The sequence below is a fragment of the Aethalodelphis obliquidens genome, unplaced genomic scaffold, assembly GCF_003676395.1.
Source record: "Aethalodelphis obliquidens isolate GAN/ISIS:26980383/991018 unplaced genomic scaffold, ASM367639v1 scaffold2, whole genome shotgun sequence".
NCBI lineage: Eukaryota > Metazoa > Chordata > Mammalia > Artiodactyla > Delphinidae > Aethalodelphis > Aethalodelphis obliquidens.
This window is the reverse complement of record NW_020837946.1, coordinates 59,011,853-59,028,450: the sequence shown is the minus strand read 5'-3', so window position 1 is coordinate 59,028,450 and position 16,598 is coordinate 59,011,853. Positions and strand designations below refer to the sequence as shown.

The following is a 16,598-nucleotide window of genomic DNA, read 5'->3' as shown; positions in this document are numbered from 1 at the left end:
TTCATTTCCTATCCATCTCTCCTCCTTCTTGGAAGTTATCACACCTGAAATTATCTTATTGTTTACTTCCAGTCCTCCACTAGAATGTCAACTTCATGGGCTTTATGTCCCAGTTCTCAGAATAGTGCCTGGTGTCATGGGTGTTGGCAAGCCTCAGCTGAACGAATAAAGGAGAGAGAGCATCAGTACAAGACTCATAATGTACCTTCTCCAGGACAGTATCTTGGAAACTTTGTTGATGGTGAAGCACAATAAGAAGTACGTGTTTTATACAGCATACACACAGACAGGCACAAGCGCTTCAGGAAACAATACTCACACTACTCTTATTTTTAAAATTCTATTTCAAAAAGAAAGAAGAAAATACGCTAGTTGCAACCCACTAAATTGATTTCACAATTTGCCAATGGGTTCTAACTTGCAGCATGAAAAACTTTGTTTTAGGGTATATATCTGGAAGTGGTTTTGCTAAATATTCCTGAATTGCACTCCCAAGTGAAACATTTACACTAATAACATAATTTCAGGGATTTCCTCATATCCTTACCAACACCTGGTCTTAACAGGCTTTAAATTTTTGGCCAGTCTGAGTGAAACTGTATCTCTGTTTTAATTTGCATTTTCCTGATTACTGAAAAGACTAATAGACCAGTGATCTTAACCTTAAAAAATATGTAAACTATATTCTGGTGCCCCAGCAAGACTAATACTTTTCTTATCAGAAGAAATAGGCAAAGTGAGTTAATCTTCCCCTACTTTATGTAGTTTAACAATTCCAAATTCTCACATGTTTAATTTTAGTGGCACAAGATTGTATTCCCAAGGACACAGTACTAACGACAATTTTAGTTCATTCACCATTCATGCAGTCGTTTATTTACTCAACAAATATTTATTGAGGGCTCGCTACTGCCAGCAATTTCGCCAGACAGACCAACAAACTCTCCTGGCGCCTACCTTCCAGACCCTGAGTTCTTTGTTCCTCGCTCTGTGGCAGAGTGACCATGGATCAGGCGTGTAGTAGAAAGGGTCGAAAACTCCGATCAAGTCCTTAACGATTCTTCCAATCCACGTTCTCGTGCATCGATTATTCACAAGTTTTTGTATTCAGTATAACCGGAGAGGAACGCAGTGTGTTCACGCATGCTCTCTCCCTGCAAAGGAATATTCCCAAGAGAAGTTTTGAAGGAGAAAGCGAATGCTTCATTTAAAGCACTTGTTTTAAACGTAAGATTATAATTAAGGTCTTTTAAAGCAACACAATTTATTTTACTTTTTCTTCTAAAAGCAACTTTTCCCCCTGTTCTCTACAAAAAAAATTTTTTTAAGCCCCACACTGTATTTCGTCGTAATGTCAGGTTCGTTTCAAAGGGCAATGAAAAATCTCAGGCTCATTCTGACTTAGGTAATTCTAAATTTTGACGAAGAACGTTAACTCCAAACCACATTAATACAGTCTTTAGCTTCCATTCTTCTATAATTTCTAGACTTTATTATCCCATAGATGAGTCTTAACTAACAGTAGCCCTTTCTCATTTCAAAACCACAAGTCTTATATAAAATAACTTCCCGTGCTTTCTGGAAAGAAAGATCAGGATTTAACTCATTTTATTGCTTCAGATAATGGTGCGGTTACCAGATAAGAGGTGCTACATCTAGGGGCAGTGCCTGGGCTGATAAACGGTGGAGTTCGTGGTTGGTTCTTTGATTTTTATTTTATATAACGTAAACCGCACACCGCAGGGAAAGTGCTAAATGCTGAGGCCGGCGCAGCTCTCCACGACTCCCATCTCCACTTTCCTCTCCCAGCCCCGGAATTCATGCAAATCAGCCTGCTAACCCCGGGGCAATACGACCCATTTTCGCGCCATTCGCTCGGGACCGTGCAGCTACGTAAAGAGGAGTGGTCCTGGAGCTCCCAAGGCATCACAGTTCCAAGGAGGATTTTAGGGGACTGCACGGCTATCACAGGACTTCAGGGTATCTGGGGGGACCGCTTTTTTTCCGGGGCCGAGTGGGTCTCTCTCGCGGGTGGACCGTTACCATAGCTGGCAGGACCTGCGCCCCAACGCGGGAAAGCCTGCCGCGCCCCGCCCCTCCGGCCCGGGCTCTGAGCGCCCCGCCCGCCGGCCCGCGCTGCTCGAGCTCCGGCTCCTGCGTGGTGGGACGGAGGCGCGCGCGGCTTCTCAGCTCTCAGCGCTCAGAGCGCCAGCCGCCAGCATGGACGCTCGCCGCGTGCCGGTGAGGCTGGACGGGCGAAGGCGCGGGATGGGCGCGGTGGGTGTTGGGCACGGGCGGACCCCCTCCATCTCCGCGGCGGAGTGCCCTTATCAACTGGTGGCCGTCCTGGGCGGCGCCCGTTGAGCCAAGCCCCTGATGTTGTGCACTTGCGGGTAGTTCGGGGACTAGGGGTTGCCCCCGACGGGCGTGTGCACCCGGCGCGCGGGCGGTCCGGAGATTTGAGAGCTTTGCAGGATGGTTGGCAGCCCCGGGGAGCTCGAGGCCACGTGCGCCCGAGGTGCACGTGCGCTGGGGGCTGGCCGGGGGGGCCCATTGTGTCCGCTGTACGCAGACCTGCCCGCGGGGCGCGGAGGGGAACGCCGCCCTGCAGCCTCCAGGCCCTTTCCCGCGCGCAGCCCCGCGCGTACTGGGGGTCCTTGCGCGCGCTTCCCGCCCGCTTTTGCATCAACCATGCCGGCAGGCGCTTGTAACCACTGAGGGTTTGGAGTTTAAAGGTCTTGCAAATCGGTCTCTTTAGAACTTGGGTTATGCACACTTGAGGGGGCATTTCTAGTCCCAGGCGGTGATTTAGTGCAGCGGAAGGACTTGGTCTGAACGGTTCGCCGACCGTTTGCTCATTTCCCACTCCCCTCCCCACCCCCCAACCATCCTCTCAGCAGCAGGACGTAGCCCTGATGGAACGTTACTTTCTGCTCTAACGGAAACCGGAACGGAGGGTCTGCCCCAGAAGAAGTTAGAGGGTGGGGGTTGGGTGAAAAGGAAGAGAGTGACACGCTTAAAATAAATATGGGTAAGGGGCCCACGTGGGAAGGCTGGGATTCCCTGGGGGTGGGTGGGAGAGGGCGTGTTGGGGGCGTGGTTTCAGAGACAGCTCTCCTGAATGGACCTGGGCATTGGCTTTCGGCATGAAGAAAGACGTGTAGCTGGACTTGGACTCTGACGTGCCTGGGTTCAAATTTGGGCCATCGTGGGACTTGAATAGTTCCTTTCACCTCTCTGAGCCTCAGTTTCCACCTTTGTTGCAAGGAATTAATGTGAAAGCATACTTAGTGCCTGGCACAAAAAAACACCTATTAAGTGGTGTTAGTTATTACCTATCTGCCAAGAAAGTCCATCTCAACCATGATCATTTGCCTTGCTTCTTTCTAGGTCTTTTCCTCCAGGTATACATTTGCCTGATAACTAACTCTTGGCATGTGGTGACTAGTTAAAGCTCAGCAGGAATTTCCCTGCGAGCTTCCAACAGAATGCCTCCCTTGAGGCTGTCTTGGGCGTCTGACTGCTGGCAGGTATACTGATGAGTGAATGGTGATAATTCCTGCAGTAGTGCAAGGAGCTTTGCTGTTTTAGGAGACTGCAGACTCCTTGCAACCCTGTGATCTTGAGCAATCTGTTTCACCTCCTTGGAGCCTTTAATTTGCTCATCTGGAAAATGGGGAGTTTCTGAGATCTCCTTTAATAGGTAGTACCTCTACCTATTATCACATTTGCCTGCCTTTCTAAAAGGACAAAAGACTAAAACTTCCTAAGATGATTGAATGGAGTCTGTTGAGGAGTACTGGGTGGTTGGGTCCCATGATCATGAAAATAATTTTATTTGCAAGAGAAATGCATAATGTTAAGTATAGAAGGAAGGTCAGAATGTTCTGTTCACCCGACACCTCACATCTTGGCATTATTTTTGTGGGACCCCTAGCAGAGCTTGCCTTTTCAAAAGTTTTCAGTGTAAGGAGTCACTTCTGTTACTCCATGGCTATACTTCAGAAGAGAAAAATATAGGAACTACTAATAACAGCATTTAAGAAATCTCATTAAATATTAAGAAATGGTAGAAACGGCCATCTTTTTACATGAGATTGATGCCAGTTGCATGTTCTGATGAGCAGTGCCAGGCTATTCAGTGTTCATGAATGAAGGCTGCATTTTCATATCCACAGGCCATTTGTGTCTTATGAAAGGACTTCTAAAAACTTAAGACTTGTGCAGCAAGGGGACTGCAGAAAGAGCTGAATGTCTGGCCAGCCTAATAGAGCCCTGAAGTGGAATCAGGCATTCTACCTGGGTTTGGAGGACTGTTTGACCTTTAACTTGGCTCCTGTACATTTGTTCACTGGGTTGATATATTTGATTTGTAAGGACTTGTGCTGAAATCACTCTACCCCTCCTGATTGGCACAGGCCTGTTTGAAAGCCTGCCATCTCGAAGTAGAGGTGCTGCCCAGTTTTTACAGTTTGGGAAATTAGCATCACAGTACAGAGCCCAAAGCTTACATAGAAAGATCTCATTAGCTTGATTTTGGCTGAGGGAGAGAAATCACTACCATTTTGTACTTTTGAAGTACAGTTTAATTTTTTTTTAAGGGCAGATTTTAGGAGTTTAGCTTTTTTTTTTTTTTTTTTTTAGGAGTTTAGCTTTTAATGCCTTGGGAGCTCAGTATAATAATGTTAAGATTTGGGGCTCTTAAGGTGGGTAAAGGGGTAGCTCTACAGATATTTGAATAAATTGATAGTTGTCGTTATAATGTTCCTTCACAGGGATCTCTTTTTAGGATATTACCTGGTTTTGAAAAAATTTTTGTAGCAATTGCAAACCCGCCTTTTTCTGCGTAGGGTATAAGAAGTGGACACATCTCCTCTGTGCTGTTTGAACCTACTCAACTCAAAAATGATATCTTTCGTTAGATTCTGCGGTAAGCAACCCATTTAATAGTGTTGCCATTTCTGTTTGCAGCAAAAGGATCGCAGAGCAAAGAAGAACTTCAAGAAATTCAGATATGTGAAGTTGATTTCCATGGAAACCTCGTCATCCTCTGATGACAGTTGTGACAGCTTTGCTTCTGATAATTTTGCAAACACAGTAAGTGCTGCCTGAGAATAAACAGAATGGAGTCTGCCGTGCTCAAAATGCCTCAAATGCTTTGTGCGTGATTAAAACTGCTTGCTTTTTGCTTACATTTCTATACAGCCGTTATGAAAATACAGTATGCACTGTAATTTCATTTCACTTTTTGCTGTGGTTCTAGGTAGTAATTGTTGGAGGTAGATTAGCTACTTATTCTATCCTTTTGAAATGTCGCCTAACCTAACATGCCTGATGATTTGCCATAACAACTCAGAAATCATTTGTAAACCTCTGAACCATTTTTCTTTGTAACAAAAGCTATTCTCTTGTAGTGCACTTGTAAATGTGATTTGCTCTCTGCACGGTTTATGGAAAATTGGTTCTTGAAAAAGGAAAAAAAATGCACAACCACATTTATTTATTTATTTTACAGAAACCTAAATTCAGGTCAGATATCAGTGAAGAACTGGCAAATGTTTTTTATGAGGACTCTGATAATGAATCTTTCTGCGGCTTTTCAGAAAGTGAGGTGCAAGATGTGTTAGACCATTGTGGATTTTTACAGAAACCAAGGCCAGATGTCACTAACGAACTGGCCAGTATTTTTCATGCCGACTCTGATGATGAATCGTTTTGCGGTTTCTCAGAGAGTGAGATACAAGATGGAATGGTGAGTTTGAGAATTTCACCAATATCAAGAAATAAGGTACCTTTAGAGGCATGACGTACTTGCCTAAAAAGTTTTTTTTTTTCCTTAAGATTTTCGTTTTAGTCATGCCAGAAGATTTTGTTGATCTTTTAAAAAGTTTTAAGAGTATTTTCTTCATGTCTTAAAGCAGTTTTTTGCTAATGTAGTTCTCCTTGTAAAGCTTGACCATTTTTGTAGTCTCTGAAAATCTTGGAAACTGGTAAGATAGAATTGGCCCGCCTGCAGATTTCTGTTGCTACAGAAATCCAGCCTAATCAGAGGAAGCACACGTGTCCTCAAGATGAGCTACATTCACATTTAAGTTCAAGTGCCCAGCCCAGGGCCTGACATAGAGTAGGCCTTCAGTAAATGTCGGTTCCTGTAGTGGATCTGTGCCTGCATCCGGAAAGCCTGTGATAACTCCCATGCAGGAGCTTAAGTGCAGGTAATGAAAATTAGGGCCCTGCCTGCTTCCACTTTGGCTCCTCTGTTGGCTTTTCCTGTGCATGCTGTGTTACCTTTAGCCTCTGTTGTCCTGCTCAGGACACTGCTGCCGCTGACGCACCTCGGTCCCACTCTCCCCGAGCATGCTGGTTACTTCTGCACACGTTTTTCTGTTAGCAAGACTTTCTCGACAGACTGTTGATTTGCAGTCAGGTGCGTGCTCTCTAGCTCATTGTGCTCTGACACGGGTCCACTGCCTGGGACCGCACTTGAGCGGCACTGACATAAGTGAGGATGCCTGACCAGCGAGTGTTTATCACTGTCTAACTTCACGATAATGTAATATTTCCTCTAAGAAGTGGTGTTGGTCTGAATCAGTATGTATTGGAGTTATTGGCAGGGGCTGATCTGCGAATCTGGATGTCACCCAACATTGTCTATAGCCTGAATCATTTCCGGGCAATGTTTCAATTCTTTGTAGATGCTATTTGTTGCGATTGATAAAATGCCAATTGATTAAAAGGCTTAAGAACTGATAAAAGTTTTGTCATTTTATAGCTTTCAACCCATGCACACTAAAAGTATAAGAATAGTACAAAAAGCGGTGGGGATTTTGGAATGTTAAAAAATGAGTTCCGTTTCTGGGACTTTATGGGTGGTATTTTTTGCCTCTCTTTTTTTGTTTGTTTTCAGCCATCACCACAGTCATTTTCAGAATATTTTTGTCACCCCAAAAAGAAATGCTGTACCCATCAGCAGTCACTTTGCATTCTTTCCCAGTATCCTCAGTTCCTGACAACCGTTAATCTATTTTGTCTCATAGATTTGCCTATCCTGGGCATTTCCTAGAAGTGGAACCCTACAATATGTGGTCTTTTGTGACTGGGTTCTTTCACTTAGCATAATGTTTTCAAAGGTCTTCCATGTGTCAGTACTTCATATCTTTTTTTTTGTTTTTTTTACTTCATATCTTTTTATTGCTGAATAATATTCCATTGTGTGAATATACCACATTTTATCTATCCACTCATTAGTTGATGGACGTTTCGGCTGTTGGCACCTTTTGTTAGGACTGATGCTGCTCTGAACATGTGCATACAGGTTTTTGTATGGATGTACACTCTTCAGTAGGAGTAGAATTGCTGAGTCATATAGTCTGTATGGTTAACCTTTTGAGGAACCGCCAGACTGTCTTCCAAAGTGGCGGCACCATTTTACAGTCCTACCAGAGTGGGTGTGTGGGTTCCAGTTTCTCCACATCCTTGCTGTACTTATTGATTTGGTTCTGCTAGTGGGTGGGAAGTGATGTCTTGTGATTCTGATTTGCATTTCCCCAGTGGCTAATTTTCATACATTTTAAATGATGGAAACATATTACTTTTGGAATCTGAGATTTTAAGAATTTTAGGCTTCCAAAAAGTGGATAAGAGAGGGAGGTAGTCAGATCTCATAGAGACAGAAAGTAGAATGTGGTTGCCAGGGGTTGAGGGGGAGGCGAGTGGGGAGTAACTGTTTAATGAGTATGGAGTTTCAGTTTGTGAAGATGAAAAAGTTCTGGAGATGGATGGTGGTGATGGTTGCAGAACAATGAATGTATTTAATGTCATTCAACTCTACACTTAAAAATGGTTCCAGTGAAAAATTTTATGTTATGTTATATATTTTGCTAGTTTTTTAAAAAAGTAGTACAGAACATTGAGACATCTTTTAATAAAGTTTAGTATTGCCATAAGCATTGAAATCATATTTATGAGAGCACACATATTTACTCCTAGGGGAATTCTTTTCAAAATGCATAAAGATTCTATTTTTAAAGACATGAAAAAGGGAGCTGGGATTTTCACATTAAAAAAGTGGCTCGGAACCACTGGCCTAGGGACTGTGAAGGTGGCTTATAACAATGTGTCTCAGGTAGGCTCCCCGAGTTAAACTACACTCAGGTGGTTGTATTTATTTGTAATTCTTGATTTTGTTACCCAGAGCTGTCAATTAAACTTGACAATTAAAGTGTTCAGTGCAAATGTATTTGCTGCAAGCTCTTTTTGTTCCAAAGGCATATTTTGTAGTCATACTGTTGCAGACTGTGCAACAATCAGCAAGTCATTAATGCCTCACTTGTTCTGATTGACTAGAGGCTGCAGGCAGACCACGCGGGCTGTCGGACCCGCAGTCAGTGCAGAAGTTCCGGACCTCTCCGGGTGGCCATGAAGTTTCCAACTCGAAACACCAGGGGAGCTGGCAACGAGAGAGCAGTGCCCTCCGAACCCTCAGAGAATTCTGTGACCGATTGCAATTCTGATTCAGAAGATGAAAGTGGCATGAATTTTTTGGAGAAAAGGGCTTTAAATATACAGCAAAACAAAGCAATGGTAGGTATCTGACTTTGAATGTATTAGAACTCACCCTTCCTTCCCAGCTTTTCTCTAAGCCACTTGTTGCTTATATCTTTGTCATAAAAATTATTTTCCATGTAGCTCTGAAATTTTCATAACATATGTTTTAAAATGTGTTTCTTTCCCTAAACTAACATTTCTTTTTTTAATCTATTAAAGTCTTGGTAGATGTATAGGGGAAATCAGAAACTCTTTGAAACGTGCTACTGTGATTTCCGGAATTTACTTGTTTTCAGTAGTTATTCTAAACCAATAACTTCTGTTTACTGTCCTCCCTTTTTAGCTTGCAAAACTAATGTCAGAATTAGAAAGCTTTCCTGGCTCCTTCCCTGGAAGTCGTTCCCTGCCAGGCTCCAGTTCAGTAAGTACAAATCCTTGTTTGTATGGTACTGTTTTGGGGAGGTCTGATTTTAAATGGGCAGGTCTGATTTTAAAGTCCAATTTCGTTATTTCATGTGGTCTTGTAGACAGACTTAGAGGTGATAGAGGAAAGCTTCTGACAGATCTCTGGGACCTCTTCCTTGCACCCTGGGCCAGGGGTGCCCCTGTCCCCTGATGCCGAGCTCCTGTGGGGCTCAAACCCCAAGCCCCTCCGTTTTCCTTGGCCACCCACGTGGCACGTGGGGTCCTAGTTCCTGGACCAGAGATCGAACCCGCGCCCCCTGCAGTGGAAGCACGGAGTCTCCACCACTGGACCTCCAGGGAAGTTCCTCAAACCTCTTTTGATTGGTTGTTTCTTTTCCTCCCACCCAAGTAAACCTAAGACCCTCAGGGGTAGGAAATAAAGATCGAAAATGGTTTTTTCTGTATCCCCAGCATTGGCAGATTCCTCCTACATGGTAATGGATGTTTTTAAAATCTGAGAATGAAAAAAAAGAAAGCAAAAACAATTTGTTAACCAAGTCATGGCCTAATGTATGTGATTATATCCTGAGGAAACTAAGCTGGTGCAACTCAGGGGAATCTGGTGTATCTGGTGTGGTACAAAAGGAAAGATTTCCTTTTCCGCCTCTCCGTGAGCAGGACTAGAACAAGGAAAAGCATACATACATTTCTCTCTTGGGCAGTATAGGAACAGTGAATATGTTTCAGGGCTCAAGAGATGTTGTAGAAAAGGTTTTTTTTTTGGAGAACGAGATTCTTTCTTACATCTTTATTGAGTAAAGCATAAATAGATCATCCCTCAGTTTGACAGAAACCAGGTTTGGTGTTAACAAAAGCCAAATTACAATGGCTGTATCATTTCTGGGCTCATTTTCCATGCATTACAGAGAGGCTGAAGGAAATCGGGAAGTGGAGTACTCCTTTTACTTAAAGGACAACCTGGTTCAGGAGAAGGTGCCACTTCTCATTCTGGAATAAACGGGTCCAATCCTCTGTGTTTTGTTCAGCGTCCAAAGACACCCCGAAGGCGCACATTCCCAGGTGTCTCCCGCAGGAGAAACCCTGAGCGGAGAGCTCGTCCTCTCACCAGGTCGAGGTCTCGGGTCCTTGGGTCGCACAGTGCCCCGCCCACGGAGGATGAGGAGGAGGACGAGGAGGAAGAGGATAAGTACATGTTGGTGAGAAAGAGGAAGCCCGTGGCCGGCTACGTGAACGTGAGTTCTCCGCTTTTATGCTTTCTCTTCTGTTTGTCATGTTCTGTGGGCCCAGGGTCATGGACACAGCACGGGAGCACACACCCCCTCAACACCAATGATCCGTATGAAATGTTCTTCTCAAACACTCCGGAACGGTTAAAGTCACATCAGCTTCTTTTTTTTTTTTTTTTTTTTTTTTTTTTTTTTGCGGTACGGGAGCCTCTCACTGTTGTGGCCTCTCCCGTTGCGGAGCACAGGCTCCAGACGCGCAGGCTCAGCGGCCATGGCTCACGGGCCCAGCCGCTCCGCGGCATGTGGGATCTTCCCGGACTGGGGCACGAACCCGCATCCCCTGCATCGGCAGGCGGACTCTCAACCCCTGCGCCACCAGGGAAGCCCCATATCAGCTTATTTTGATGGTTCTTGCTAGCAGGCAAGAGGATCAAAATTATCTTGGGCTTTTCTTAATCGTAGGAGTCATTTCCATGATGTTGTCCCATGATCCTTAGTAAACTTAGGATTCTCCCCTTCTCCGTAAGCTCTAAGAATGATTTCCAGGTTGAATTCTCTGAAGAAATGACAAAGCGAGTATCTTGAGATTCAGAGCTGGCAAGAGCCAGGAAGGCCACTCTGTTCCATGTTTCTCATTATGCAGGAAGATGACATGCCCCGAAGTCGTCGCCCCGGATCCATGGCCCTTCCCCATATAATTCGCCCAGTGGACGAAATCACGGAGGAAGAATTGGACAACATCTGCAGCAACTCTCGAGAGAAGATCTATAACCGTTCATTGGTCAGAGCCTCTAAATGATGTCTGGAAATGTACACGTCTGTGAGAGAGACATTTTGCTAATGTTCTAACAGTCTTAGCATATGGGATGTGTGCCTGTGTGTTTTTTTCATGTAAGAACAGAGAGTTTTGTAGCATCCTTGGGATTTAGCTTTCTTAGTAAGTTTGCAGTAGTAGTAGTTGCTTAGTAAGTCTTTAGTAGCATAAAATCTTTTCTCTTAATTTAGAAATTGATTCATTCAACCTAAGTATCTGTTAACGTGTGTCTACATAGATAGGTGTTGGGGATATGGTTGTGTGGTAAAGATAAACAGATCTTTTTTTTTTTGCGGTACGCAGGCTGCGGCCTCTCCCATTGCGGAGCACAGGCTCAGCGGCCATGGCTCACGGGCCCAGCCGCTCTGCGGCATGTGGGATCCTCCCGGACCAGGGCACGAACCTGTGTCCCCTGCATCGGCAGGCGGACTCTCAACCACTGCGCCGCCACCAGGGAAGCCCAAACAGATCTTTTCTTGTTGTAGTTTTGATAACATAAGGTATTGCGTCTGCCAGTTGAATGAAATCACCATGCTTGAGATACTTTTCATGTCCTTTTGTATACATGTGTGTATAGATGTGAACTAGGATTCAAAGAGAAAATATGAGACTTTACCCACAAAGAAGGACATTCTTTTTTTTCTCTTTAAATTTTTTTTGTAGTCAAATTCCTCCTTTTTTTGGCTGTGCGGCTTGCCCTCCGCAGTGAAAGCGTGGAGTCCTAACCACTGGACCGCCAGGGAATTCCCAAAGAAGGACATTCTTTAAGTATTTTGTCTACAGAAAGCAGTGTTTTTGTTTTTGGTTCTTATTTGCTTATTATTTGCAGGGAACGACTTGTCATCAGTGCCGCCAGAAAACTATGGATACCAAGACAAACTGCAGAAACCCAGAGTGCTGGGGCGTTCGAGGCCAGTTCTGCGGGCCCTGCCTTCGAAACCGTTACGGTGAAGAAGTCAGGGATGCTCTGCTAGACCCAGTACGTGCCTCGAAGGGGTGGTCCTGGGGGCTCGAGAGTCTGCCGTGAGCTGATAGGGCCAGAGAGAGATTGAGCCCTTAGTGTCGTGGGACATTCATTTCGGGGAAGACAGATGCATTCAGAGTGTTGGTGGATAGTGGTGAGCCCTTCTGGAGTGCTCCCGACCCGGCCATTCGGGGAAGTCCGTTCCCCACTTAGCCCTGCTAGTGGCTGTGGAACTTTTTCCGTGGGATTTCCTAAGGGAACGTGATGCATGACTAACTGATGTTAACCATGTTACGAGGTTTTTAATAATTAAAAAGATCTGAATGCAATTGATCAGGCCCATCTTAAAGGTTAAACAGGAGTAAATAAGTAAGCGGCGGCGTGAGGTTTAACTTAATGGTGACTTTTCATGCTTATTCAGAGCTGGCACTGCCCACCGTGTCGCGGGATCTGCAACTGCAGCTTCTGTCGGCAGAGAGACGGGCGGTGTGCAACTGGGGTGCTCGTGTACTTAGCCAAGTACCACGGCTTCGGGAACGTGCATGCTTACTTGAAAAGGTAGGGCTGATTTTTCCCTCTTCCACACCCAAATCTGACATTCATTTTTGTATCTTAATAAAACGGTCGAAGTCAGAAGAGTGGTCTTATGGAGGGCAGGAGGGTGCAGGTATTAACTAGAAAGGGGCACATGGGGAGTCGGGGAGGGTTGGAAACATTTTATATCTTCATCTGGGTGGTGGTGACCCTCGTGGGCATGCGTGTGTAAAATTCAAGCTGTACACTTAAGATGTGTTATAACTTGATAGAAACGTTTAAAAGAGTGAATTAGGCTCTCAGAAGATTATTATTTTTTTAACTTTTTAAAAATTGAAGTATAGTTGATTTACAATGTTGTGTTTCAGGTATACAGCAAAGTAATTCAGTTATACATATATATATATATTTTTCATATTCTTTTCCATTATGGTTTCTTATAAGATACTGAGTTTAGTTCCCTGTGCTATACAGTAGGACCTTGTTGGTTATCTATTGTATATATAGTAGTTTGTATCTGTTAATCCCAGACTTCTGATTTTATCATCCCCTCAACTCCCTTCCCCTTTGGTAACCATAAGTTTGTTTTCTATGTCTGTCAGTCTGTTTTTGTTTTGTAAATAAGTTTTCATTTGTATCATATTTTAGATTCTGCATATAAGTGATATCATATGGTATTTGTCTTTCTCTCTCTTATTTCACTTAGTATGATAATCTCCAGGTCCATCCCTGTTGGTGCAAATGGCATTAATTCATTCTTTTTAATGGCTGAGTGATATTCCATTGTATATATGTACCGCATCTTCTTTATCCATTCCTCTGTCGATGGACACTTAAGTTGCTTCTATGTCTTGGCTGTTGTAAATAGTGCTGCTATCAACATTGGGGTGCGTGTGTCTCTTGGAATTAGTTTTCAGAAGAGAATTGTTAGGCCGAAAACCATATCCTGACATGTTCCCTCTTCTCTTTCAGTCTAAAACAGGAGTTTGAAATGCAAGCATAATAATTGGAAGATCCACTACCTGCCTTCCACTTCACAAATCTTCCTTGTTTTAAAGTTTTCAATTTTGTCATGTGATTGAAACCCGAGTTTAAGAATTCTGATGATCAGTCTGTCTTATAGGCAAATCAGGTTAACCTCATTAGACATGCACGCGTGTCTGGGCATCACGGGGGTGTAGTGCCAGCTGTACCCTGCCCTCCTGCAGTTTGTCCTTTGCATTTCCCTCCACCCCTCATCCCATGCCATCCCCCTCTTATCTCCAGTGGTTCTCTTCCACCATTTAGTTTCAGAATCCTTTTTAAATGACAATTTTTGAAAGCATGTTTGATTTAATTGGTGTTGAAATAGCCCTGGAATCCACCCATAAAACCAAGCACTTAGAAACGCAGTACTAGTGTTAACTAACTACATCTCTTGATTTCCAGAGACTAGCCCTCTAACTTGCTTACGTGAAAACACTGGGTCTGATTTAGTGTTCGCTGACATTTTTAACAGAATCAAGGCACAAGAGTCTTAAAACCATGTGGAAAAATTAGGTGATTGTTGGCAAGTGGAATATATGACTGTGGAGGCCTCTCAGGAGAATATTCCATGTATTGTGCTTATTATTCAAGTTGTCACAGTTGAGGCTTAGTTGCTGCTGATTTCGTCCACCAAGTGCATCTGGCCCACACGGTCACGACCCAAAGGTTCTCGGGCAGTGCTATACTTGAAATCATTGTAGAAAAGCCATCCTGGGGAATTGGGACGGGGAGCCTTCAGGAGTAGGCCGATTTGAATTCATGGAATAAAACTTCAGGATGAGTGTAGTTTGCCAAGTTGTTTTCAGTTCATAACGTAAGGTATTTCAAATAAATTCTTGCTTATGTTGCGTGGAAAATTGATACTTATACTCAGCTACAATTCTTTGCAGTTTTTACTTTCTTGAAGAAATTATAAACCAGGCACAGGGTTCGCATTCAGGTTTGAAGCACTTTTATAACACTGAGAAGTGCCTTTTTGGAGAAGGGTGACTTTCAACAGTTTGCTAACTTGACATCTCTGCCAGTTTAGTTTCTGGGCAGAGTCCGTGTGTCGTCTCTCCCTCTGCCTGTTTCGGCATGAATCAGATTGTTTGCTAGAGGTAGAATCTAAGTGTGTGTGTGTTCATTTTGCTTTGCGTCTGCAGCCCGTAGCTGTGCCTGTGCAGTGTTTGGTGCATAATTGGACCTTGAATCAATAAATGTAAATAGAGCATTTGATCTGTTATGCTTTTATACAAAGTTTTTTATTTTAATAATAAAACATTTTGTTCTAGCTTGTCTGCTTTTTTAAAAATCTTTGATGCTCAATCTTACCGCACTGAGTCCTAATTTTTTCCTCCTATTTAAACAAAAGACCATGTCTGCCTTTTCGAGAGCCCCCTCCCCCTTCCCCCCCACCTGCACACACACACTTTGGCTTAAGTTTCTGACAGTCAAGGGCCAGCTCTTTTGAACAGGGCCTGGCTTGGTGATAATGCCTGATAGCTGTGAATCAGAATCAGCTAAGACGGCTACATCACCAGATAGAAAATACGGGCCCCTGAAGTTTTACAATGTTGTTTTCTTTTCTTTGACCATTTGCCAACCCAAGAACCAACAGTGATTTCACAATACCTGGCTTGTTTTTATCAACCGTTCGGATATTTATTGCAGGTACGCTGTGCCTTGAGACCTATTCCAGAACCGAGAGAATCAAAAGACAAAAAAAGCATGGTTCAAAAGTTCTCGTACCCGATTCTTTAGACCAGGGTTGGCAAGCTACGTCCTGGGGACCAGATTCTGCTGCAGCCTGTATTCATACGACACATGAACTAAGTATGGTCTTCTACATTTTTAGAGGGTTTTTAAAAAAAGAAAGCATGTGACATAGTGGCCCACAAAGCCTGAAATGCTTTATGGTAAGTTTGCTGAGTCTTGCTCTAGACTTATCTGAGAAACCACGTTTACACCACATACATCTGGGGAGAAGACCAAAATAAATGAAGTTACACAACTGTAACTGTATTCTATACAAGCCCAAAAGAAATTGACATTTCTTTTCATAAACTCTTAGTATCTTAAGAAGCCCAATTATAACCCAACCCTTTTAGGGATGCAATTGGGAGGCTTCTATTTTTGGAGTTAATCAAAATTGGTCGTCGTTTGGAACGTTTTTGGTGTTACCATGTTTTAAAATTATGAAGTGGCACTTATGTGGTTTTCATTAAAAATATTGCTAGCAACAGTAGATGCTGAAGCCTTATACCCTGAAAGGATTTACAATCTAGTGGAAGAAGTAAGACAAAAATCTAAAAGTAACGTGCTGTAGGAACGAAGAGAGGAAAAGCAATTGGCGTTTTCTCACTAGCAGGTGTTTTACAGCGTTGATGGGCAGGTCTGCTGCTCTGTCTCAGCCTTGTCTGTGGGAACCTCTACTTTCTCCCATGCACCCCACTGTAAAGCTCCACACACGGTCCTTAGAGTTGCGAGAACTCCAGTTTGGACAATTAGATGAAAAAGTAGTATGAGGGTATTCATGCTTCAGGAATTGCCTTTGTATTTCTCCATCCTGGGTTCCCAGAGTTAGAGGTGGTATCCAGCTTTATCTTCACCTACTAAGAGGTTGAGGAAGGAAATAGCAACTATAATAGACTTTAGTAGTTTCATAGGAGGGGCAAAGGCAGTAGTTAGAAGGTGGTGCAGGACAGGGTTATTTGTGTTTTATCTTGCTTTCAGAAAAGAAGTGAGAGGGAGCTCCTGATGGCTCAAGGTCGCGTAGACAGTTGAGTTATTTGCATGCCAGGGGATGGATTACGGGTTCAGGGATTTAGAGCATGGCTGCAGAGGATTAGGTTCTGACAAGAAAGTGGTACCTTTTGTTCTGACAAAAGGTCCTGAGGGGAATGAAAGGTGAGCATATGTGACTTTTGTGTTAATGTTAACTGCACATTTGTGGGGTAGTAGCTCAAGGGTGAACTAAATCCAGAGAAGTTGAGAAAAGTGTGCAGTGCCACGTAGCTAAAGTGGCTGAGCTTGACTAGAGTATTTCGGGGAGAAGCCTTTTTTTTTTGGTAACTAAGCA

At 43.6% G+C, this 16,598-nt stretch overlaps 1 protein-coding gene across 2 annotated transcripts; it reads left to right on the top strand.

Annotated features, from left to right (window-relative positions):
- Positions 1-2,124: 2,124 nt before the first annotated feature.
- CDCA7 (cell division cycle associated 7) lies at positions 2,125-14,810 on the top strand. Of its 2 annotated transcripts, XM_027128155.1 has the most exons (10): positions 2,125-2,241; positions 4,972-5,097; positions 5,516-5,752; positions 8,347-8,583; positions 8,891-8,968; positions 9,999-10,205; positions 10,843-10,980; positions 11,843-11,992; positions 12,399-12,535; positions 13,484-14,810. In XM_027128155.1, exons 1-10 carry the CDS (start codon positions 2,221-2,223, stop codon positions 13,512-13,514), a joined length of 1,362 nt encoding a protein of 453 aa, XP_026983956.1. In that variant the 5' UTR covers positions 2,125-2,220; the 3' UTR covers positions 13,515-14,810. The 2 variants fall into 2 exon arrangements, with proteins under 2 accessions (XP_026983956.1, XP_026983963.1); XM_027128162.1 differs by lacking the exon at positions 5,516-5,752.
- The last annotated feature ends 1,788 nt before the right edge of the window (positions 14,811-16,598 follow it).

What these genes read in the sequence shown, in the direction of transcription:
- CDCA7 (XM_027128155.1), top strand. Translation starts at nt 2,221, where the DNA reads ATGGACGCTCGCCGCGTGCCG. An exon ending in CTGATAATTTTGCAAACACA is followed by an intron (nt 5,098 to 5,515) that starts GTAAGTGCTGCC and finishes TTTATTTTACAG; the next exon opens with AAACCTAAATTCAGGTCAGA. An exon ending in CCGTGGCCGGCTACGTGAAC is followed by an intron (nt 10,206 to 10,842) that starts GTGAGTTCTCCG and finishes CTCATTATGCAG; the next exon opens with GAAGATGACATGCCCCGAAG.